Source organism: Gorilla gorilla, chromosome 10, assembly GCF_029281585.2.
Source record: "Gorilla gorilla gorilla isolate KB3781 chromosome 10, NHGRI_mGorGor1-v2.1_pri, whole genome shotgun sequence".
In the NCBI taxonomy this organism is placed as follows: Eukaryota; Metazoa; Chordata; class Mammalia; order Primates; family Hominidae; genus Gorilla; species Gorilla gorilla.
The window spans coordinates 105,028,824-105,055,428 of NC_073234.2; the positions used below are offsets into that span (position 1 = coordinate 105,028,824).

At 37.3% G+C, this 26,605-nt stretch overlaps 1 protein-coding gene across 6 annotated transcripts in view; it reads right to left on the reverse strand.

The window, feature by feature from the left end:
• Positions 1–23,405, reverse strand: part of ATP2B1 (ATPase plasma membrane Ca2+ transporting 1) — a 78,628-nt gene extending 55,223 nt beyond the window's left edge. For 3 of the 6 annotated variants that reach the window (XM_063694205.1, XM_055357913.2, XM_063694206.1), the window contains exons 1-2: positions 23,384–23,403; positions 12,247–12,675 (exon numbers count right to left, since the gene is read on the reverse strand). In XM_063694205.1, the coding sequence (XP_063550275.1) occupies positions 12,247–12,454 (208 nt within the window). In that variant the 5' untranslated portion in view covers positions 12,455–12,675; positions 23,384–23,403. Of the gene's footprint in view, positions 1–12,246; positions 12,676–23,383 lie in introns of all 6 variants that reach the window. The other 3 variants (XM_055357916.2, XM_055357914.2, XM_031000581.3) reach the window with 3 other exon arrangements.
• Between the last annotated feature and the right edge of the window lie 3,200 nt (positions 23,406–26,605).

Consider the following 26,605-nt stretch of genomic DNA (forward strand, 5'->3'; position numbering starts at 1 on the left):
TACATATACGTATATACATGTATATATGTATATACACGTGTATATGTATATATGTATATATGTGTATATATGTATATGTGTATATATATGTATATATATACACACACACACATATATACACATACATATATATTTGGTTCAGTTATATAGATAAAGATATAGATTTGGTTTAGTTATTGCACCCTGGACAACTGTGAAAGTCTGATTTTTTACTCTCATTTGCTGAGTAACAGTGAAAAGTTAATCTATCACAAGCTCTAAAAACTTCTCTACTAAAATGTCTCTGTTATACTTCGATTGATAAAAGATTCACAAGTCACATAACAGGATACTTAGGATGATCTTTCTTAGAAGTAATAGGTGGTGCTATTGAATGTACCTATTGTCACTTAAGGTAAAAGGTATACTGTAGGAGGTATACTGTAGGATGTAACATTTATTGTCTGGAGTATGGAATTAGAAAGATATGAGGAGGTTAAGACAGAGCTAGTTGGATGAACATCCATTTTGCCATTCCTTCACCCTACCAAGTAAGTCTTTGACCTTGTTGATCCTGTCAAACCCAGATATATTCCAATTAGTTAATGCAAAGTGTGTACACATGTACATTATTGTGGGAGTGTAACAGTACAGACAGCAGTGACAAATGATATTTTTCCTTGTCTGTTTAAGAATGCTAGAGAAGCCAGGCACAGTGGCTCATGCCTATAATCCCAACACTTTGGGAGGCTGAGGCAGGCAGATCACCTGAGGTTGGGAGGCCGAGGCAGGCAGATCACCTGAGGTCGGGAGTTCAAGACCAGCCTGCCCAACATGGTAAAATCCCATCTCTACTAAAAACACAAAAATTAACCGGGTATGGCGGTGGGTTCCTGTAATCCCAGCTACTCAGGAGGCTGAGGCATGAGAATCACTTGAACCCAGGAGGCTGAGGTTGCAGTGAGCCAAGATCACGCCACTGAACTCCAGCCTGGGGGATAGAGCAAGACTCTGTTTCCGAAAAAAAAGAAAGAAAGAAAGAAAAAGAATGCTAGAGAAGAAGGCAGAGATAACCAGGATAACATCATTTTTGACTTCTCATATTAAACCTAACTTCAATTTGTTTTTTTGGCAAGAGCCTATTCCAAGAGAACATCAAAGGAGGAAGACAGGAAAACAGTAGATTACTGTAAAGCTCTCAGCTTTAAGTGCTTTAACTATTAATCTCACTGCTCAGGCAGGCAAAGAGTAGAAGAGGGAATATAAATACATTATTAGAATAAATAATGAGAAATGAACATACAGCTTTAAAGTAATTATTTACTTCATTGAAGGATTCAACAAGATTCAAAGATTTCAGAAAATGATCTCACTAGCAACTATAACAGGGTCCATACTGGGCAATACGGAAAGTATTTTAGATTTCTCAGTTGAAAAAAAAAAAGAAAAAAAAAAAAGACTTATCAGTTGAAAGCTTCCAAAGAGCTCTAATCTTTAAGACAGAGTCAATAGAAAGCAAGGCAGCAATGGACTGCAGTAATAAGGATGAGATTAGTCTATGGGTAGGTTTGTCTTGTTTTGTGTTTGAATGCTCTTACCAGCAAAAAGAAAAAAAAAAATGGAAATAGTGGTTATATCAGCCTAACTCACACTGTATAAAGACTACCATTAATTGCATGCATATGACATACCTGTAACACCTGATAATTATCACCACTAAAAAATAATTGGCCAATTCTTAACATATTGGTTATAACAGGGACCAATATTTTATGTTACCACTGAAAAGAACAGCCACAGAGCTAAAGATAGCTTTAAAACGTATCTTGGAGAGTATATGGGAAGCAAAGGTCTTAAATGCTATTATAATTCCTCTAAACTACTAACACACACAAAAACACACACCTAGGACACTATACCAATAAAACTATCTGGTATAGGAAGCAGAAGACCTAGGTTCCAGTTCACCTACTGAAATCTTGTGCAAGTCACTTAACTCTTTGGGGGTCAAGGGAGGGCACTAATATCAGTTGGCCAAACTTACAAGGTTGTTTTGAAGAACCAAAAGAGAAGGTATACACAGTTCATAAATCATAAACAGGGCAACTCTTAAGTTAAATAAGTGGAACACAAATTATAAACTGACTGAACACTATAGTTATTAATTCAATTTTGGGGACAATTAATTTCTATTAATAAACTTACACAATCTAAATATAATAAAATGAACAGTTTTGTAACAATAGTCTGTTTCCCAATACATATTTACTGAATATTTACTACTTCTAGGGACTGTTCTACATGCTGAGGAGTCAGTGTGAACAAGAACATTCAGTAAGTTTATACTATCCTGGAGGTAGACAGTAGACAATTAAAATAACTACAGACAAGTACAATGAAGACAATAAAAAAGGGCCAATAGAACTCTCTTAGTGGGCTACATTAGCCTTTCTAAGGAGCTAACATTTGGCTTCTGTCTGAACTTCCAGGGGTCAAGGGTGAGAAGACTTTCGAGCAGAACATTCCCAGCAGCGCAAAAGCAAATACAAAGGCCCAGAGATCAAAACAAGATTAGAAGATTTACTAGCCAGAAGCAAAGCCACTGTAGTAAAACCCAGTGACCCTGGAGGAAAGAAGGGAGGGTCAAAATGGAAAAAGTGGCCAAAGGTAAGCACATGGGGGCTAGGGAGAGGAGAATGGCATTCTCACCTTAAAGTGCAATGAAAACCATTAAAGCAGAGTAGTGGTAACTAACCTGCATTTTAGAAAAATCACATAAATTGCTATCTGAAGGAAATTGAAGAGAACAAGATTGAAGGAAAAAGACCAGTTGGGAGGTTGCTGTTTATAAAGTATAGATGATGGTGCTTGAATTTGGGTTTCAGAAGTGGAGGCAGAAGGGGATAAGTGGATTTGCCAGGTATTTTGGAAGGAGATCAGACAACGTACTTAAGGACTGGATGTAGGATGACAGGGAAAGAATGTTTTTGTGTTTGTTTTTGTTTGCAAGGGGGAGGGGTCTTCAAGCACTTAAGTGGGTGGATGGTAGTCATATTCCAAGACAGGCAATTTTGAGAACTGAAGAATTAGGAGGAAAGGGGAGGGAGGAGTTAATGGTTCTGTTTCATAGATTTAAACAAAACAAGTGTAGGTGTCTAGTAGACAGCTGGCTATCCATATTCAGAACTCAAGGAGAAGTCTGAGCCAGAGGCATCAATATACAGATGATTCTGGAGCCACAAGCCCAATGAGAGCTCTCAGAAAGTTAAAGTAGACAAGAAGGGAGCTAGGCTGAGGCTACAGCGTTGGAGCACCCAACACTGATGTTCAAATATGGCAAGAGGAGCCCAAGGCACCTAAGAAGAAACAGCCAGTGAGGGAGGCAAGGAAGGCAGGGGAGGGAGGAACAAAACAAAACATGTTCAGGTAGTACCACAGAAGCCCAGAGACGAAAAGAGGTTTTAAAAAGATGATGTGGCTGACCATGACAAATGATGTTAAAAGGATGAGTAACAGACCAGAGAATGGAACACTTTCTTTCACTAGAGGCTGATGACCTTGTAAGGAATATTCCACTGCAATGGTGTGGAAGAAAGTCTGATTAGAAAAGAGCTGAACAGAGAGTGGGAATGAGCAAGTGGCAACAGTAAGCATAGCTAACTTTTTCCAAGAGTGTGATCCAGTGGGCAGAAATAAATCAGTGAAGATGAGTTCAAATGGGTTTTATTTGCATTTTGTTTTTTAAAAGTAGGTGACAGACATTAAGACAAGTGACTTAATGACAATGATCAAGTGGAGAAGACAACACTGATGATACAGGAGATGAAGGGTAATACCACAGGTAAGCCTTCGAAGGGGCCAGAGGCCATGGAATTCAGGGCTGCAATGTTTGTCTAATACAGATGCAGGAGGAGGCTTCTACTGCAAGGAGGGAGAAAGTAAAGTATGAGATATAGCTAAGCTGGTGGAACTGGCAAAGAAATTACTGGTCCTAGTTTTAAAAATATAAATGATGATATCAAATTACTAGGAATAACTTATAAGAAAATATAATGAGAACTCTTCTGCCTAATTGGCTCAGTTAATTGTAGTGTAGTGGCAATGAGGCCAAGGTCATGCATGGAATTGATCTTCTTATGGCCCAGTTAGCTTCACAAAGAGAAAATACAACCAAAACACATCAAAAGTAGCCTCAGAATTACATGCTTTTGGGGTCTGACTCCATCACTGTTTGGAGAAATAAAAGTCTATATTTGATCTATGAGTAGATAACAGCTCAGAAGTACTGTCTTTATATTTGAAAAGAACATACAATGAAATAAAATGTCACTTATATTAAGACCTTAATGTTTTACAAGAAAATGTAGCATCCCAATTGCAGGCACTAATAAAATTATGTCCCAGTTTAGGAATAAAGTGGGGGGAATTTACTGGAATGTTGGATGTAGATTTAACCGACAATCACAGCTAACACACAGCACATACTACAGTCTTATCAAATTCTGTACTAGAAATTTTGTATTTGTGTATATATCATATGTATATGTGTGTCTGTGTTTATATTACATGTACATGTATGTATGTCTGTGATATGGTAAGGATGTTTATCCCTTCCAAATCTCATGTTGAAATGTGATTACAAATGTTGGAGGAGGGTCCTAGTGGGGTAATTGGATCATGGGGGCGAATCCTTCATGAATGGTTCAGCATCATCCCCTTGGTAATAAGAGAGTTCTTGCTCAGTAGGTTCATGCCAGATCTGGTTAAGAGTCTGGGAACTCCTCCTTCTCTCACTCTCGCTCTCATCATGTAACGTGCCTGCTCCTGCTTCACCTTCTGCCATGAGTAAAAGCACTCTGAGACATCCCTAGAAGCCAGGCAGATGCCAGTGCCATGCTACCTGTATAGCCCGCAGAACTGTGAGCTCATTAAATCTCTTTTCTTTATAAATTACCCAGTCTCAAGTATTTCTTTATAACAACACAAAAATGAACACACACAGAAAATTGGTACTGAAGTGTGGGGCACTGCTATAAAGATACCTTAAAAAGTGGAAGTGGCTTTGTAGCTGGGTAACAGGCAGAGGCTGGAAGAGTTTGGAGGGCTTAGAAGAAGACAGGGAAATGAGGGAAAGTCTGGAAACTTCTTAAAGACTGGTTAAATGGTTCTGACCAAAATGCTGATAGAGATATAAACACTGAAGTCCAAGCTGACAAGTTCTCAGATGGAAATGAGAAACTTACTGGGAACTGCAACAAGGGTCACCCTTGTTAGGCCTTAGCAAAGAACTTGGCTGTATTGTGTCCATGCCTGAGGGATCTGTGGAAGTTTGAACTTAAGAGTAATGACCTAGGGTATCTAGCACAAGACGGTTCTCAGCAGCAAAACATTCAAGAATGGCATGGCTGATTCTAACAGCCTACTATTAGCAGGAGCAAAGGAATGACCTGAAGTTGGAACTTATAATTAAAAGCAAAGCAGAGGGTAAAGTCTGGAAAATGTGCAGCCTGGCCCTGTGGTAGAGAAGGAAAACAAGTGGGCTGTGGTGCAATCACTTTCTAGAGAGATTAGCATGACTAAAAGAGAGCTGAGTGCTAATAGATAAGGCAATGAGAAAAAGGCCTCAAAGGCATTTCAGAGATCTTTGGGACAGCCCCTCCCATCACAGGCCCAGCAGCCTAGGCGGAAAGAATGCTTTCAAGGGCTAGGCCCAGGGTGCAGCTGTCCCGCTCAGCTTCAGGAGACTGCTCCCTGCATCCTGGCTGCTCTGGCTCCAGCCTCGGCTCAAAGGGGCCCAGGAACAGCTTGGGCCACAGCTCTGGAGGGTGCAAGCCATAAGCCTTGGTAGTTCCTATGTGGTATTAAATTTGCAAATACTCAGAATTCAAGTGTGGAGGAGGGTTGGCAGTTTTCCCCTAGATTTCAAAGGAAATATCAGAAAGGCTTGGTGCCACAAGAGAAGCCTGTCTAGGGGCAGAGCCCCCATAGTGAAACTCCACTAGGGCAGTGCCAAGGGGAATTGTAGGGTTGGAACCCCCAGAAAGTCCCCCCACTAGGGCACTGCTTAGTGGAGCTGTGGGAAGGGGGCCATTGTTTTCTAGATCCTAGAACGGTGGAGCCACTGGCAGTTTGCATCCTAAGCCTAGAAAGCCTCAATCACTCAACTACAACCTAAGAGTAGCCACAGGGGCTGCACCTACCTTATAAAGCCACAGAGGCGGAGCTGCCCAAGGTCTTGGGACTTCACCCTTTCTATCAGTGTGCCCTAGACGCAGAATATGCAGTCAAAGAAGATTGTTTTGGAACTCTAATGACTGTCCTGTTGGGTTTCAGACTTGTGTGGTCTACCACTCCTTTCTTTTGGCTGATTTTTCCCTTTTGAAATGGGAAGGTAAACCCAATGCCTGTACCACGACTGCATCTTGGAGTAAATAGCTTGTTTTTGATCTCACAGGCTCATAAATGGAAGGAACTCATCTCCAGATGAGATTTTGGACTTTGAACTTTTGAATTAATACTGGTATTAGTTAAAACTTTGGGACACTGTTGAGAAAGCATGACTGTATTTTGAAATGTGAGAAAAACACGAGATTTGGGGGGGGCAGGGGTGGAATAATATGGTTTGGATGTCTGTTCCCTCCAAATTTCATGCTGAAATGTGATTCCAAATGTTGGAGGTGGGGTCTAGTGGGAGGTGATTAGATCATGGGGGCAGATTTCTCATGGACAGTTTAGCACCATCCCCTTGGTGATAAGTGAGTTCTTGCTCAGTTAGTTCACATGAGATCTGGCTGTTTAAAAGAGTCTGGGACCTCCCCCTTGTTTCTCTTGCTCCCTCTCTCACCATATGATGTGCCTGCTTCCACTTTACCTTCTGCCATGAGTAAAATCTCCCTGAGGACTCACCAGAAGCCAAGCAGATGCTGATGCCATGCTTCCTGTACAGCCCTGCAGAACCATGAGGCCAATTAAACCTCTTTTCTTTATAAATTACCCTGCCTCAGGTATTTCTTTATAGCAATGCGCAAACAGAGTAACACAGTCTGTATCATGGTGGACCTATAGCAGCAGCCAAACTGACTTTTCTAAGTGAGGGACACCGGAAAATGTGCAGACCAAGAAAGTACATAAAAATTTATGTTTATGTTTATTCTTCTTGGGAAACAATCCAGTATTCTCATGATTTTCTCAATTTTCAAAAGAGGAGGTGATCCCGTCCCTAACTGCAAATTTAAGAGACACTGTTCTAAAGTCAAACTTACACATTCTTTCCCAAATGCCTACTACGTCACTGTGCACTAGGCATACAAAGGGAAATGACTCAGGATGCCTTTCCCTACCACTTGCCCTCAAAGAGCTCACAGTTTGGTGGGGGAGACTGACAAGCAACCAGTTAAACACTGTGGGTTGTGTGTGTTTTGGGCTTTCAAACCTAAAGCTCAGGAGAAACTCCTGGACCTAATTTCAGCAACCACCACTTAAAAGCTTAGTGTCTCATTTGCTTTCTTGCCCTTTACAAGTCCATGAAGCCATGCCTCTTACAGAATACCACTTGGCACCTGCCTTTAATTTTTATGAATTCATTTATAAAAATGAATTCCTTTTTTAATGTAGAACTCTAAATAACAAACATGATCCTAGGGCTGGAGGCCTGTATACCAGAAACCCTATTATCCAAAAGTCTACCATCCAGTATAAAATATAACATACGACCACAATGAGATGAAAGATATACCAAAAGCTAGTGTAAAAATATAAGGATCAAGGAATGTGATTCAGAATATGAATAAGAAAGTCAATGCAGGAAAACAACAAAGATACAGAAGAAAAAAAAACTGTGAAGGTAATTTTATGCAGTTAGGATGTTATAAGCAGGTTATTTTGGTATAAAAGTGCATTCTTGGATTCTGAGGACTGTAAGACAGATGCTTTCTCTAACGGAGCCAAAAATATGAAGTTACAAGCCTCAATTCCAGGTCACTTTGAAATTTACAGTTCCAATTTCTTTAGGAGTTAGGATGGTTAATCAGAACCACTGGGAAGTTTTTAATATGAAAATTATATCTGCTCAAAACACTTCCTATTGACCAGTATGCATATGATATTCTTCAAAACATATTGTTAGAAAACAAGTGATAAATGGGCAAGACAAACAGGAATCACATAAATACAATTTCTTGAATAGGGCGCACTTTTTGTTCTTGAGACAGGGTCTCACTCTTTTGTGGGATCACACATGGATCACTGCAGCCTTGACTCAGGCGATCCTCCCACACTCAAGCGATCCTCCCACACTCAAGCGATCCTCCCACCTCAGCCTCCTGAGTAGCTGGGACCACAGGCATGTGCCACCACTCCTGGCTCATTTTTTCCTTTTTTAATGTTGCCCAGGCTGGTCTCAAATTCCTGGGTTCAAACGATCCTCCCACCTCAGCCTCCCAAAATGCTAGGATTACAGGTGTGAGCCACCATACCTGGCCAGGGTATATTTTTTAAATAAAGAACAAATTGATAAGCAGAACCTTAAACCAAAATTTTTTTCACCATGTAATTCCAAAAATTTTTTTCCCTATCAAAAATTACTATTGAGAAGAGGGAACACAGATACCTCGTTCTTCATAGTGCAACTCTTTTACAAGCTATGTAAACTGAACTTTTGTAACAGGTAACATACAATGCAGTGGTTAAAGCATGGTCTCTGAAGCCAGAATAAGACTGGAGCCAGAGTGAGACTCTGGGTAAACTGCTTAACTTTTTTGTCCTGAGGGTTCTTTGGCTGTAAAATAGGATAAACTTGTTAAAATATTAACTTATTTTAATATTTTCAAGTGCTAATAGCCAATATGGCACAAAAAGTGTTACCCATCATAAGGATAGCCTATCATTTTTGTGGTTTTGCTTAAGAAATGTCTTGGGTTGCTCCTCCATACTTGACAGAAATCCAATATTGACACCCCCAATATTTCTGATTTCCCTTCTCCACTCATTTTTTTTAAACATGTATCGCCAACACACTACACATTTCATCTAGTTGTCTTGTGAACTGTCTCCCCATGTGAACATGTGAAAATTAGGCAGAGATATTTGTTTTATTCATGGCTGTATACTCAGGGCCTAGAAAAATGCCTACTGCATGGCAGATACTAATAAATACTACAAAATTTCAGCAATTCTAAGATGCACATATTCTTACATAAAGTCTCTAAAATTGTGATGATTTAATTACACACCAACAACTGCCTTCCAGTAACTGCCAGGCCCCACCACCTTTTTTAGAGGAAGTATATAAAACACAGGACAATCAATATCCCAAGTCTGAAGAAAGTATATGTCAATGAATGAATCAATAAATGAATGAACTAAAGGGACAGGTAAGACAACTTCAGTTTTACCTAATTGAAATTCATGTACTTTGAAGAATCATTTTAATTCTCACTTTCCCTGACTATACACAGGGTATTCTAACGAAAGAGTACTTGCTGTCTAGTTCATTTCCTTGGACGTACAAACTCCTAATTGCTTACTCCTGGTCATGTTTCATTTATTACCATTTGTATGCTTGATCAGTGACAAAATGCTTCTGAGTGAATTATTTCCACTAAGTTAAACTAAAACTATGAATATTCCTTTGGAAATAACATTCTTGTGAAGGCTGCTGCTGTGTTTTTTTTTATTTTTGAGACAGGGTCTCCCTCTGTTACCCAGGCTGAGGTGCAGTGGTGCAATCATAGCTCACTGCAGCCTCAAACTCCTGGGCTCAAGTGATCCTCCTGCCTCAGCCTCCTGAATAGCAGAGACGCATGTGCCACCACAGTGGTTAATCTTTTTATTTGCAAAGATGGGGTTTTGCTACATTGCCTAGCCTGGTCCTGAACTCCTAGGTTCAAGAAAACCTCCTGCCTTGGCCTTTCAAAGTGTTGGGATTACGGGTGCGAGCCACTGCACTGCTGTTTTCATTTGTAGTTTCAACTGTAAATATAAGTATAATGCTTAAAATGGCTTGCTTCACATTCTTTTTAAAACATTTCAAAAAAACAAATTGTGTATATATAAACAGTGAGGACAACAGTTTATACAAATTTTAGCAAATATTAAATTCACAATACTAGGAAGAACATGAGCAAAAACTTTCTACGAATTAAAGAGGGGATAATGCATGAATTTATCTAATAGCCCAAAGCAGCAACAATTCATAGAATTTTGAGTGCCAAGTGGATATTTCTAGAGATTATCCATAGCTTCCAACATACTGTCAAAAGGGTACATAACTATCCCCTTCTCAAATTTTAAAAACCACTGTACTAGAGGCAAAATTTTCAGTTAACTTAACTTCACTAATTAAACCAATTTAAAAGGCACTGCTCCAAATAATACCGTGAAAGAAACTGTAGTGCAAACTCATGAGAAATCATGTCTATAAAAATGAGAAGCCATTCTCATTCTCAAATGGTGGGGTATTCAGTTATCAGAAGACAAGAACTTTGATTAATAGAGAAATGCAAGGACCTGGTTAGGGGAAGTACAGTTGAGTGAAGATTTGAAACTAAAGTTCAATATTGCTTTTATGAACAAACTATGTTGTTATATTGAGGGCTCCTTAATGTTAGTGTCCCCTATCAACTTGATGATGATAAAACAATGAGATTTTTTAATGATTAAGCTGAATTAATAGATCTACCAGCTGAGAATAGCATACTAATGTACAAATCTCTAAGATGCTATATAACATCTCAAAGTCAGTTTGCATAATGAACAAGCTTCAAATTTTGTCAAATTACTGTCTATTAAAGTCCATGGGAACTGTTCCCGATACTCTTAGTTATACCTTAAGTATGCAACCAATTTTGTCAAATTACTGTCTATTCAAGTTCATGGGAACTGTTCCTGATACTCTTAGTTATACCTTAGATATGCAATACCATTTTAATGTATTAATAGTTGGGATCAATCTTGTAGTAATCAAACCTAACTACATCAAAATGGTGTAGCATATCTAAGGTATAACTAAGAAGCTGGTGTTTCTAGTGGTTCCAATTTGAAAAGATACAGAAAACCTTGAAGAGTTAACAGGTCTTGCAGGCAAAGAATATATTCCAAATAGTCTAAAGAAGCCCTGTTGGGACATGTGTGAATACTGACTCTGACTTCCTCAAGATCATGCTACTTCAGAGAAATCAAAGTAACTACCTATCATTAAAATAATTAACAATTCACAATGAATTACATAGGTTACAAAGGTTTTAAAGAATTTTTAAATACAATTTAAAGTTATTTAATTTTGGAAAAGACTTTTTGCTATTACATTATATATTATCTAAGCAATAGCATGGCATAAAATGTTTCAGGAAAAATATTAAGAAAAATACTTTTGCTTAATTTCTCTAGAGTTAGCTTTGGAATATATACTAATATACTTTAAAATTTTACATTAATAATTTCTCATCCTTAATAAAATAAATTGTAATCCCCATTCATCCTCATATGTGTCCCTTCCCATCCCTGCCTTTACAATTTGGAAATGCTTTCCTGAAATGTCCTAACCTTTATTTTATGTTTAATCTGATTAATTTATAAAAGGCAATCTTCTGAAATCATTTCAAAGACCATAATGCCAGAAAGTTATAATGAATTTTCCTTTTTGATTCTCAAAAGGAAAACCTGCCACAAATACAAATTTATGAAACCAAAGGCTTCTGTGAACACAGGAATATTCAACATAATTCAAAGACTAAATCTAGTTTCATTAAAGGAAATGTCTGTTAGGTGAAAAACTAACTTCCATCTCTTCTATTTCATTTGCTTTAGGAACTCCTGAGCTAATTATTAAAGGTTAGGTTAAGCCTCATATGCTAAAACCAACTCAATCAACTACTGAGTGACAACTATTTTAAGCCACCCAGTAAAATGAAGGATAGTGATCCGAGAGTTTATTTCCACCAAATCCCTGGGAGGCATCCAAGCCTGGTTCCATCCTCTATAGCTCAAAGGGAAGACAATCTTTTTATCATAAACAGGCAGCAGTAGTATATATAATGGAACAAAATATTTCATCCCGCCAATCTAAAACATATAAATTAATTTGCAACATTTATGTGTTAATATAAAAATACTTTAACTGTATTAATCTGATAACTAACCCATTTTTAATGTCACTATAATTATGTCATAATCATACAATCGCCAAGATAATATAAGCATGCTCATTTATAAGCCAAATATATAGAACTCTTTGCACAAAGAACCAAAAACAAGCATAATAAAACTCACCTTCATTGGGAGATGTTTTCAATTTGGTGCAAATTCCATAGACGTCTCCATAGCTTTCCTGTATTTTTCGTAATGCATCTGTGGACCTGAGCTCCATGAGAGCCCGCAGCTCTGCGAGCGTAATTCCAAAGTCTCCATCATGATTAGCTTCCTTCAAAGAGTTTTTCACACCACTGTAAGCAACTGAGTTGTTTGCCATATCGCCCATTACAAGTATAATATATCAGAAGGAAAATGTTTCCCAAAAGAATTTAATTTTCACTTGATGTATTTCCAAGATGAAAATCTTTTAAATATGAAAATCTTTCTTAAACCAAACACTCATTGTATGACTTTGTAAAGCAGCATCAGCAGCAACATTTCCCAGAGAAGTATCTTGACCTTTGGCCCATGACTAGTTTCTCCATATCAATCATGAGATATACACATCTGTAAGAAGAAAATATTTAAAAGTTAATAAAATCTATCTTAAGAGTATTATGCATGTAAGCATATTTTCTAAATGTCATCAGGTAGCTAAAGTAGATTATTTAATATATAAATATTTTTGAACTCCAGTCTTGTGCTTTTAAAGTGCTTTGCATGATAAAAGATCAAAGCACAACTTTTAAATAAAACTGTATATCAGAAGACATTAGATTACACTATTAAATAAAACTGCACTTCACATGACTGAATTTTATGATCCACTCAGTATTACTGTTATTGTTCCAAGCACTATGCTAGTTGTTTTAAATTCATTCTCTCACTTAATCATTACAATTTAATCCCATGAGGTGTTACTCCTTCTTCTTCTACTGATAAGAGCAGACTTCAAGAAAGTGAGTTTTCTGCGCAGCTAACAAATGGCTGAAATGTCTGAGGTGGACTGTCTCCAAGCCCAAGTTCCTTTTAACATTATACTTGGATCTCTCTCTCTCCAAGTCTTTCATATAGAATAGCCCCTGAAAGGACAAAAAGCGTAAGAGATCCTTTAATATTATTTCCTGTAATTCTCATTGGCCACTCTGTGACTCTAAAATCTTTTGGCCGGCAAAAACTATACTCTATATGATTTGTCACATGTTACCACCTCAGGTCTTCCTTTGACCCCCTATCTAAAGAAATTCTCTACTCTTTTGTTGTCCTTGCCCAGTCTTCTTATTACCTGAATTTATCTTGTTCATTTGTTTATATGTTATTTTTTTCCCTCCATCTACAGTATTAGTTCTGAGGGCAGAGTTTGCCCATTACTACATCTTGAGAACCTAGAACTGTACCAGACACATGGTAGACACTCAGTAAAAGTTTGAGGAACGAATACATGCATCACATTTATTTCTTCATCATACTTTCAAGTCCTCCTATTATACTAATCTGCCTAAAGATAAGCTCTCCTCTCCACACAATCACCTCAAAGTTAACATGCCCAACAATGGACTCATCTCATTCACTCATTAAATAGCTCTGCCACCACCATTATCCTTATCACCTCAGCTAGGAATCTTAAATCATCTTTGATTCCATCCTTTCTGGCTTCAGTCAGTTACTAAGTTAATTCTACCTTTGAAAAGTCTCTTCTGTATATAACCCCTTTTCTTCCTGATCTTCAAGTTCCTCTATGCAAATTATAATTATTAACCCCTTGGTTCTTCCTCATTCTAATGTCTCACACATACAATGCCCTAAGCATTTTGCTGCTACATTTAGTTTTTGAAATAGGCATCATGCCACTAAATCTAAACCTACAAGATGAAAATGCAGTCCCACTGCTCATGACTGTCTGGCTCCATTTTACAGATTTAACGTCTTCCCACCTCAAGCAATCTACCTGCGCTCCAAAATATTTTTAAAATGTTTGATGATTAGAACTAGAAAAGATTAGAATGGCAAATGCAATAAATCTTCAGCTATGAAATTGCTATGAAGATGTCTGTAAATCATGGTGTATGGTCCTCATACTTCAGCATATATCAGAATCACCCAGAGAATCAGTTAGATTGCTGGGCCCCACACCTCAAGCATCTTTAGATTCAGGCAGATTAAGGTGGGGCTCAATAATCTGCATTTCTAATAATTTTTGGGGTGATGCTGATGCTATCAGTCTAGGGAGCACACTTGTGAGAATGACTGAACTGGAGAATGGGCTAAAAACTTAGAATTCATATGAGTGAGTTGAGGATGGCTGGGTGAGAAAAGTTTGCTTGCCTTAGGTTAAACTTGCAAAGATGTGACAGTTACAGATTCTGCAAGACATTTTCTTGCATTGCCTCCTTCCTCCCACTTCACAAATCCTTATGCTTGTCTAATTATTACCAATTTTACTCATCTCCCAGGCAAAGTGGGTTCCCTCCTACGCACACATCAATTATAATAATAATCCAACTTGAAAAACTGGAAAGGGTGGTTATTTCATAATCTCCTTAGGTTTCTATATCCAGAATTTGTTGGCCTGAACATCACACTAACCTTAAAATAGATTATTATTTAACAAATAAAATAATTAAGATAAGTCTGTGTGTTGAGGGCATGTTTGTTCATCTGTCCTCTGGTTTCCACAAAGAGGAATTTTCCTCAACAACTCCTGGCCTGCTATCCCATCAATCACCATGGATGTGAAATGACCTGCCTGATAGGAGATTTTCCTAGAGAAACTAGACATATGTAGCTTCTTCACCTCTGCCTTCTTTGGGGAGCCAGATAACTGTAGGACTCATGTATTCTGGTTTGAACTTTTAGGGGCAGACCCCAAGGTTTAAAAGCCTACTGGAGTAGAGGTAAATAATTGCTTAGTTCTGGGTTCAATACTAGAGCGTTGTTGTCACACAAAAACCAAGTCATCCATTCCAGCTTTTATCAGTAATAAAACTGTTTTTTTTTATTCCTACGTGCCAATCTGTCTTTTCTTTTCACATAATTCAAACAGGAGAAAAGAACGTTATTAATTGAATGCCTTTAAATTCCTCAACAATAAGGATACATAATACAGCTAAGACTGGAACCTATTATCCACTACAGCCTCCACATTAGGTCTTCACATTTAATAGGTCAAAATGGACATTTTTGTAGGTCACAAAATCGTGAAATACTACCAAATGTACCAATTTATACAATAAATCAGAACTGAAGGAGCACTGTTGTATTTGCTATTTGCCATCTCAGCATCCCTTTCCCTATCTTTCAGCAATAGCCTCACTTTTCGTTTAGGAATCTGTGATTCCCCAACGCTCAACAGAGTCTGAGCAGAGTTCTATCCCCATTCCCAGACATCCCCAGCAGCCATTCTGATCATCAGTTCTGGAATGTGCATGTGACCCAACAAGAGCCAATGGGTGGTAACAAGACTTCTGCTGTGACTCTGGGGCAAACGCTTGTTTATACTAATTGAACTTAAATCTGAGAGACACATGAAGAGCTACTGTGGTCATCTCGTACCACAAGGGGAAAGCCTCTGAAAATGGATCCAATAGAGAGCATGTGGAGGGGCGAGAGAGACAGAGAGACAGAAACAGAGAGACAGAGAGAGAGACAGAGAGAGAGAGAGAGAGAGAGAGAGAGAGAGAGAGAGAGAGAGAGAGAGAGAGAGAGATAGCATGTGCCTGTCAATCCTGAACATCAATTGAGCCCCTGGGTCAATCAGTGACTAAAGTTTGTCCTATCACTGATCTTTTCCGTAATCTGTCAATAAATGCCCTTCAGGGGTTGAGTTTTCTATTACTTTGCAAGCCACAGAGCTTTGATAAGCAGATGAATATTAATCATGCTCAATTCCCTCACTGTTTAAAGAAAAGGAAACCCAGACAAAAGCACCAAATGCAAATGAGCCACTTTCCCAAAGTGGACCTATTTGAATTACCAATCACCTACAAATTATGCAGCAGGTTGTTGTCTATTTCTAGATCACCTATAGCTCCTTTTACTATTTTCTTCTTTACCTACTCTTCCATTCATCTAACTGGCTGGTTGACAAAAATACGAAGGACAATAAAAAAGTTTTGCTTTTCACTTGTTAGCTACAACATGACAATCAAGTTGAGACACAGGCTATTTGGGACTGATATACAACAGAAAGCAGAACATCTATTTTGCTTCTCTTCATTTTCTAATAGAATTTTATCTTCTACTTGAAAAGTCTAAGAAAAAATGTTAAGTGCAAGCTGAGGCCCAAGAAGAGGGAGATTTTAAAGAAAGCACATGTAGGCCTCCTGGCTTACAAAATTTATCCCAGAATAAATGTTGTCTCTGAACAAACCACTGTTGGTAGTCTTTGAGGTATTACAGAACACACACACACGCACACGCACACGTAGCTGAAGACTGGAGTTGGGCAAAAAAGGTTACAATATTCAAAAAGAACAATAAGGTGGATTTTTACTGACATATAATCTTTACTGTGAATGGGTAGGGCCTTAGAAAAAGACAAAAGGAGATTATATCCCAGTAGTTAGTAGAGCTCATAAAGAGGTTGGTTAATAATACAATTTCAATTCCTTCTTTCACAAGGTTACTTTACAGATCAAGGAAAAGTTGTGTGAAAGTTATCCAGACTTGGTCAGGCGCAGTGGCTCATGACTGTAATTCCAGCACTTTGGGAGGCTGAGGCGGGCGGATCACGAGGTCAGGAGATCAAGACCATCCTGGCTAACACGGTGAAACCCCGTCTCTACTAAAAAATACAAAAAATTAGCTGGGTCTGGTGGCAGGCGCCTGTAGTCCCAGCTACTCGGGAGGCTGAGGCAGGAGAATGGTGTGAACCCAGGAGGCAGAGCTTGCAGTGAGCTGAGATCGCGCCACTGCACTGCAGCCTGGGGACAAAGCGAGACTCAAAAAAAAAAAAAAAAAAAAAAGAGAAAAGTTATCCAGACTCAACAATAAAAAATCAATTATTAGAAAAACTAAATAAATATAAGAAAATAGCAAAGTAAATTAACAGGTAAGACATGGAGTGCTAAAAATGATTATTAATATTGTACATCAGCATGAGATTTTTGCAGGCAAGACAGAAATATATGCTAATACAACTAAATATATTAGATAGAAAAGGACCAATCTAGAAAGAGGTGTTTTCTTAACGCATTGTTGGGTTCCTAATTCCTGAATGATTCGAAATTTTTGTTAGAAATTTGAAGACCTAGAAGTTGTATTCACCCAATCTATAAGCAACTCAAAGCTAGGTAAAAATCGGCAATACGTTACATGACAGAATTGGGATCTGGACAAATGGGAATGAGAGGTTAAATTTAATTGGTATAAAAGTATGGCCTCTTACATTTAATTCCCAAAACATAACTGTACAAATATGGCATATAAGAAATGCAACACCATATATGCAAAGACAAAAGTTCAGTTTACTCAAAGCTAAAAAATGCATTAATTTGGTGTTAATTAGCATGATTGATGTAAGTGCCTTCCCTCACTCCCAAAGCATGTGTGTTCTCAGGCAGTAGGGACAGGAATATAGTATCTAACAAAGAGAGGTAACAGATCTGTTTTACTTTGCCTTGGACATACACACCTATTATGTAACAGGCTCATCTGTAAAATAGAGATACAAAAACAGTACACATCTTATTAAATGTGTAAATACATGTAAAACACTTTGAACTTACCTTGACACACAGTAAATGACAAATACATTTTAGCTATTTTTACTGTTCTTTAAGAATATTTGCAGATCCATTCTGCAGAGAATAGCCTTCTCCCACCCCAGATGAGGAAGACCTCAAACCATTTCAGATATGGAAGGTTTAATAAGATTTTTAAAATTAGAGGAAGAGAGAATCAGTATATGATTTGATATACTGAAATAATTTAAATGTTAAGTCAAATTTTGATTTATTAGTTTTAATACATGTCTCAGAAAATTTTTAAATCCAAAACTAGTATTTACAAAGGGTCTTAATCCATGACCAGTCATGGATTAAGCATGAATTTGTGCTCTATATGAGCACAAATTATTGATTTAGGGTTTAAAAAAAAAAATCTTCTAAAGATAAAGACACTTTATTTTCATTCATTTAATGAGAATACAAAGTTTTAAGTTTCAAATTTTTAGTTCTTTGGTGTTTAGAAGTCAATGTGTACCATCTCATAAATTAGTATCAACTTTGACATAACTGTACACAATTAGAGCTTATTCCCCGGACCCAAATATACTAATATGATACCTTAATCAGAGTAATTACTGATTTTTTGGAGTGATTAAGCAAGTATTACTTTTTATAAAAGTTACTAAATCAAAATCAAAATAAAACACTATTTTAAAAAGACTTTTCTGTTAAATCATGGTTACAAAGCAAAGAATTCTAGAATTTAACAGCTAAAGGGATGCTGGAGATCAAATCCAATAGTTCATTTTATGGCCATTAAAACCAAACACTCATAATTGTCTACTTCCAAAATGGATAAAGATACTTATAAAATAAAGCAAGCATTAAATACTCACAAAATCATTAAAAATGAGAGTAAATAGCTGAAATTTAAATCGCAGGATAAACAATATCCAAGTTTTAAGGAGGCTACTACCATCAGGGAAATAACTGGCACTGTACTTTAAAACTGGTACTGACACCCTGACCATTAGATGCACCATTTGACTGACAAAGAACTAAAAAATAATTTTTGACACGGGCTTTCAAAAAAGAACTCAAGAGATCTCCATTTTCATTGTGTGTTTTTTTCTTTGTGTGTGTTTTTTTCTGTAACACAAAATCAATTCCACTTCCTTTGCACACAGACACAGTTACAGCAAGAGCGACAGCTAGCCTACATAGCTGTTTCTCACTGTGGTTGCTATTGGCATTTTATTGACAGTGACAGCTACCTCGTGAGTTTAAAAATCCAGCCCCACCCCACCCAGTCCTCTTAGATATCAGCAGTGATTCTCAATCAGTGTGGACAATCTGAAACTTAGCACTGCAAATGTCCTATAGAAGGTTTGGATAGTATACTACATAACTGAGCCTAAATTTATGACCCATTACACTGAAAAGTTATTTAAAGGCAACAAACCATGCTTTATCCATCTTTGATCTCCATATCTTATCAAGAGAGACTATGATCTTTCTTTTTTTTTTAACACGAGACTGGAGTTTTATTATTACTCAGTCTTCCAAAAAGACTATGATCTTTCAACCTTCTTATATAGTCACTTTCTGCAGAAAGACAACAACCTTTTACCCGATTCACACCCTAAAAATCTGAACTCCTTCAACCATGATAATTTACTGTAAACTTAAATATAAGTGCTTGCATGTAATATCTCACGCTCATGGTGAAACGAGCAGATGGTTTATTATTATACATATCAAACAGACACTACAAGATTAAGAATGGTAAAGAGTTTATTCTACAAAGTTTTGGTACATTCAAATTATTTCATTAAAATGCTTTAAAGAAATCAAGGAATGACTCAAATTTAAATTTACTCAAGTCACATTTTTCACTTTTTAAGGGGCTTCAAGAAAACATACACACTCACATAAAAGATCATTAAACCTATACTGCTTGTTTAGAAAAGTAATTTATATTAGATGAGTCAAGAATAACACATAAACAAGAGTAAATTCAAAGGATTTTAGTTTTATAGAGCTGATAAAGCAGAAAATAAGCATTATCTAAAATGCCTGATTTATTAGTCTCAAAGGATTCCTAAATACCATCCCTGTGTCTGTGTTGACTAAAATTAGTCCTACTCCCCTAAGTAACTTACTTATCTAGTAGACTCTTCCAGAGGCAGAGACTAAGTACAGTACTTTAAAGGGCAAGTTACAGCTGCTGTCAGTTATAAACTTGGCATAAACACTTTAGCAAATCTCTCAGGGTGGGAAACAACTAGATTAGAATAAGGCATTAATTTGTTCTTCTATTATAGCCTTTATCACACAGCTGCAATGATTTGTTTACCTCTCTGTCTTTCCCAGTGAACTGTAACTCATGGGAGAATCTGTGCCATTCATTTTTAACCCCAGCACTGTCTGGAACATAGTAGGTACTCTTGAACCATAAGTTAAAATAAATTTGAAAAACAGATTTTACAATGGAAGCAACCACAATTTAAATAGCAGAGCTAAACAAAACTTCCTAACACTGTTTAAAAGAATATGTTAGGTGTTAGATGAGTTAAGAGAAAGTCACAGCTTTCAAGGAGTTTCCAAACCATCTTGGTATGCCAGATATATTATAGCTTTCCTTTAAATCCTTTTAGACAGCAGAATAAGTTAAAGGATATTTCAGATTTTAAAATGAATTACACGCCTGCTACATGGCAAAGTTTTTTAACCAGGGTCTTAGATTCTTGAGGGTATGCAAAGAAATAATACTGAATTATAATATTTCATACAGCCTGAAAGAAACATTACATTTATTTGAAAAATAATTTGTTAGGGTTACCCATGCTAAATAAAAATCTGCCAAATCAACATGGTAATAAAGTTGGCAAGTAGGTCTAAATAATAATGAATACAATCTTACCCAGTAAATACCATTTGGTAAAAAAAAAACACTTAACTCCACATCTAACTAACACCTGCTCCAAAATTTGCTGTTTCTACACTATCTCCCACTCATAAATCAACCCATGACAATCTAGCTTCCTCTTTTATGCTGCGTTGAAACTACTCTTCCAGGTGACCATTGATCCTGTTCTTAAATCTAATGGACACATTTAGCCCTAATCTAACCTACTAGCAACCTTTGCTACTGTTAACCACTCCCTATTGAAATGTTCTTCTGCCTTCATTTCTCTGATGTCTGACACTTATTCCCACTACACTGTCATCTCTAGCTGCTTGTTTTCACTTTCCACTGTTTGTCCCTTTTTTCAAAGAAGTCAAAGCAGTCAGTAGGGAGGGGTTGGATGGCACAGCAGCCTTTATAATTGCTTTCATCTGTTTTTAGTCAGAGGAAACGAGATTCGTTTATTGATAATAATAAAAATTTATTTGCATGTGCATTTACAGGGCCTATTTATTTTGTTTCTCTCATATTTCAGAATTCCACAATTCAATTAAAATGATGAAACCACAATGTAACAGTCTGGCTCAGTGAAAGTGTTAAAAAAAAAAAAAACACCCAGGTTTTCTTATCCTAAAGGCCCAAGCACAGCTCCTGTTTCCCACAGCCTTTAGTTTATAAAGAAATATGCCAGCCCAAAGCAGAACAGGTGACTCACCTCCCTCCCTGGGGCTGTTAGATAACTATTTTGGCTTTTGATAGCTGTCATTTTCAGTACAGATTATTCATTCATGCCAACAAAGTACTTAATTAAGCAGAGTATATGATAAAATTTTAATGTGAATGATCTCATACACAGGTATCTTGAACTATAGAAATTTTTGGTCTATGGTCAAGTCAGTTGGTATCATCTTATCCCAAACATTTATGATAGCTGTCTCTTGGGAGGTTGGTCTAATTTTGCAAGGTTATACTTACAAAACCAAAAACAATCCCTCTGAATTTACCAAAACCAGAACAAACTTAAAAGTTAACACACTACAGATTAGTGGTTCTTAAACTTCAGCATGCATCAGAATCACCTCAATTACCTGTGAAAACACAGATTCCTGAGCCTCACTCAGTTGATCGAAGACTTCATGAGACTGTCTAACAACTTCTCAGATAACAGTGATGCCAATGCTACTGGTCTGGAGAGCCACTACTGACAAAGTGTAGCCTCAACCTTGACTAGGGAACAAACTGCTGGATTGTCACCTTGATCCAAAAGTTTCCTCAAACAAATATAAGCAAATTACTTATGGTTCTTTATTATGCTATTCTTTTTTTTTTTTTTTTTTTTTTTTTTTGAGACAGAGTCTCGCTCTGTTGCCAGGCTGGAGTGCAGTGCACTCAGCTCACTGCAACCTCCGCCTCCTGGGTTCAAGTGATTCTCGTGCCTCAGCTGGGATTACAGGCATGCACCACCATATCCAGCTAATTTTTGTATTTTTAGTAGAGATGGGGTTTCACCATGTTGGTCAGGATAGTCTCGATCTCCTGACTTCGTGATCCGCCCGCCTCGGCCTCCCAAAGTGCTGGGAGTATAGGCGTGAGCCACCACACCCGGCCTATTATGCTATTCTTGATGTGCATGGATAACTGAAAGCAGACTACTTTCTAAAAATATTACTTGAGTTGATTTTTTTGTGTGTTTTGATTTTTAGTATCAAGTATACTAATATTTTTCCATTTAAGCCTTACAATACACAAATATACATAAACACTGCAAATAATTTCTTTTATTCAAAATATGTGGAGACTCATATTGATACATTCTGAACGTATGTTAAATTACTTTAAACACCTAAAAAATATGAAATTTTTAAGAGTTTAACAGAGAATCTTAGGTACCTACTTTCTTTTGCTCTCCCAGAAAATAAACTACTTTGTTTTCTCCTATTCTATTGTTCTATTTAGGCATTTTATAAACCTTTCATCTTTACAGTAAGTTTCCTAGTAAAATAAGCTTTTGAAAAGCTCAAAAAATAAAGTTAATTTTATATAATCCTGTGCAGTTTACCAAATATAAGAACATACTATATCTCCAGTTAAATATGAGAACCAAATGTTCTATCATTTTCCAGTCTCACTGGTGTTGAAATTTTCAGCTATAGTCAAAGAAGAGATTTCTAAATTAAAACTGTGTTTTTCCTTCTGTTCAGGAGCTAGAAGGCAACATGAACACTTGAATGTCACACCAGCTGCTCTGTCGGCCTACTCAGTTCTTAAGAGCTTCTATCCTGTCAATTCACAAGAACCTACACTTACATGCTTAAGGAAACAGGATGCTCATTATGTCACTGAAAGAGCTCACAAAAATAAAGTTGGCAATATTGAGGGAGGCATAACTCTTATCTGTAAATTTAACATGAGCTTTCTGTTTTCTTAATTAAAAACTCTAGATTTCAATAAGATTTATTACAGTTCTTCACCAATTGAATAGAGAACTAAGGGAAGAAGGCACTTTCCCATTTCTTTATCTCGTTTTATTTATATAGTTTCATAGTTGATGATCTTTTGCAATTTCCAGCTGTGATTATTAAAGAACAGTTCAGTAAATCAATACTCACTTCTGCAAAACATTTAAATAATCTGGTTGGAAAATAAGGTAAATTCTATTTTAAGAGGATATCAGACAAGAATTTATTTATGGTTAACTCACCAAAGTGCAAAGAATATGGGCAACAGGGATGTGCTGAACTGTAGCCCACTCCATCACAACATGTTGGTGATCCTTCAAACTCTCTGGTTTCACACACTCTTGACCTTCATTCTAAGACTTTGATCTGTATTCTCTACCTGCTATTCAAGCAGAGGGCCACAAGGTAAACTTATCATCCCGTGGAATTGTTCTATTTTCAAAATTTCCTCTCCAGTGAACAACTTATCTCACTTTATTTCTCTTCACTTCTACTGAGTCTTGTGTAAACATTCTGACCTTCAAGCTCAAAGGTAGTCAAGATCCTTTCTGATCAACACTTGCCTCCCTAAAAATGCTTACTTCTCAATGGTCAGCGACTCCAGTTTTGCTCTTATGTCTCACTTGCTCTTTATCCTCCTACCACCCATATGGTTAATTAGCTACCCCTGAATAGACATACCATCTGGCTGAGCAATGTTGGTACAAGTTTAAAAACTGAGTTCTTAGTTCCATCAGAATTTTTTCTCAGTCATATATGATTCACAGACATATCTCTAACTTCCTGTCATGTTCCTCTTTCAATTCCAAGACTTTCTTAAATTACTCCAGCTCTTTCCAGGGTCCTCAAGTCTGCTCCAAGACCTTGCTTCCTTGATTGCCACTGCAAGCTACCACCACTTCCATCCCCCTTCTCTTGGTTTCCTCAGACTAGCCAATATTCAGATACATTCTACTACATAAAAGACCATTTTTCTCCACCCACCTCCCTGCCACAAAAAACAAACAAACAAAAACAAAAAAAACCAAAAAACATGTCTCTCCTGGATTTTGATAACCCATCAGGCTATTCTTTTTTTTCCCCCTCCTTTTATCCCACTTTTTAAAAAGATCTATTCACAATGCTTCCTCCTAATGGCCCACTCTCACCTTGACCCTGACAAACTGAATCCATTCTTCTGTCCACACACTACTAAGATGGCTCTGTATGAAGAGCCATCTTCTATTAATGCTTCTATTAGCCATCATCTATTAATGATCTCAGGCTTTTTATCAGTCCTCATCCTCCTCTTAATTCTGTGTCACTTGACAGTACTGTTCCCTCCTGTCCATTGTATCACTTACTTATTCTCACAGGTCTCTAACCCATCCTCCTCTGCTCACATTCACCCCCTTTTAAAATCTTTACCACATCTTAAATGAGGGTATTACCCAGGGATCTATCCACAGGCCTCTTGGCAACTCATACCATATTATGGCCTACATCTACCACCTTAATCAAGTGCCAGGCCATGTTCTGTTAACAGACATTTCTATCTGAGTATCTTGCTGTACTTCAAATGCAGTCACCAATATTAAACTTATCACTGTCCCCCAACACCTGTTGTTGTTCTCCAAAGTTCTTACCAGTCCCAAAGGTATCTGAGTAAACTCTATGTCCAAGGCTCTGTCTTCAAGGAGTTTACAGTCTAAATGAGGGAGAAAGACAAGCATACTAGAAAGTAAAATTAAGTGTTGTACACTGCTAAAAGAAATCATAGATGATACAAACAAATGGAAAAACATTCCATCCATGCTCATGGATTGGAAGAATCAGGATCGTTAAAATGGCCATACTGCTGAAAGCAATCTACAGATTCGGTGCTATTCCTATCAAACTACCAACACCATTTTTCACAGAATTAGAAAAAATCATTCTAAAATTCATATGGAACCAAAAAAGAATCTGAATAGCCAAAACAAGCAAACAATTAAGTGCTACAGAGAACATCACAAAAGATACGATGAACACAAAGTGTTAGCCAGGCACGTGACTTCAAGAACAGCTTCACTGTCTAGGATATACCTAAATTGAGGCAGAGTAGTGCACAGCTGGGGAAGGGGCTAAACACTGCAGTGTGAATGATAGTTTAATATAGCTGAACACAGGAAAACAAGAAGGCAACACAGAAAAAAGCTGCTACCGTGATAAAAACACATTACCTATTTGTACCTCCGGAGGTTTTCTTAAAATTTCATCTTCTCAAATACAACTTAAGCTTCCTGAGGGCAGAGCAGTAGCCACAACTCATGTTCTTTTATAGCCCCTACAGAGGCTAACAGATTGCTTCACTGTTTATTAGAATAAAATTTACATTGCAAAAGATTAATGCTATTAAAATCCTCAAGCTCTCCTAACAGAAAACTAAAATAAGATAACCAGCACACACATAAAAAAGAAATGTAACCAAAACTCTGGGTTATTTTTGGACTCAGGGAGAAAAAACATACAGTTTTCAAAAGCTCCTGACTTCCTAATTCTTTCTGGTAACTTTTTAATATAGGCAATTGAAATTATTTTATAAGCCTAAAGAGAGATTTGCACCATCTTTTGAGAAGATGTTTCCATTCTTACCAACTGCAAAAGGTAAAACGAATGAACCAGGGAGATAATAAGGAGGGATTACTTTCAAGATGGTGATGGAAGCTGCACAGCATCTAGCCTATAAACATCTCCCCTCTCACGAGGTTTTCAACAGATCATACATGTAGTAGACCAATAGAGGAGGTACTGATACTGACAGCTTCAGTATGGGTGTCATGTCCCAAATCAGCATCCCTTCTCTCATCCATTTGTTCCAACATAGCTCGTAGATTTCCCATCTCCTTTTTTCTCTCTTTGGACAAGTTCCAAGTAACAGTCTCCTACTGTCATACTAAAGAGTTTTCCCTAATGAAAGCTAGTCGATTCCCTTTGCCTTTCTATTAACTTCTTCAAGGAACAATTAAAATGCTCCTTCTACTCTGACTCCATGGCATGGAATTAAAATATGTATCTGTGCTTCTATAATCTTTTTGAGCTTCTACAACACACTCAGTATGTACTGCATTTTCTTGTGCACACACTCAGTATGTACTGCATTTTCTTGTGTACTGCATTTTCTTTTGTGCATTTTCTTGTGTACATTTCTTGTGTACATTTTCAGCTTACAGTTTAATCTTTCTTTCTGATTAAACTGTAAGCTGAGGGCAGGATGGTCTTGTTCATTTCTGTATCTCCTAGTGACCACTCCAGCAACAGTACCTTGCCCACAGAAACTGCTCAACACAGGGTCACTTAACGGAACTGGAGAACGTGGCAATGATATTGAAGACAAACAGATGTCCTTTAGCAAGGCCCATCTCAGGTGCCAGCAAAAAAGACTGTCAATCCCAAAGAAGCAAAGATTTTTTTCAGCACTCAAGAGGATGCCTGACCTGACACTA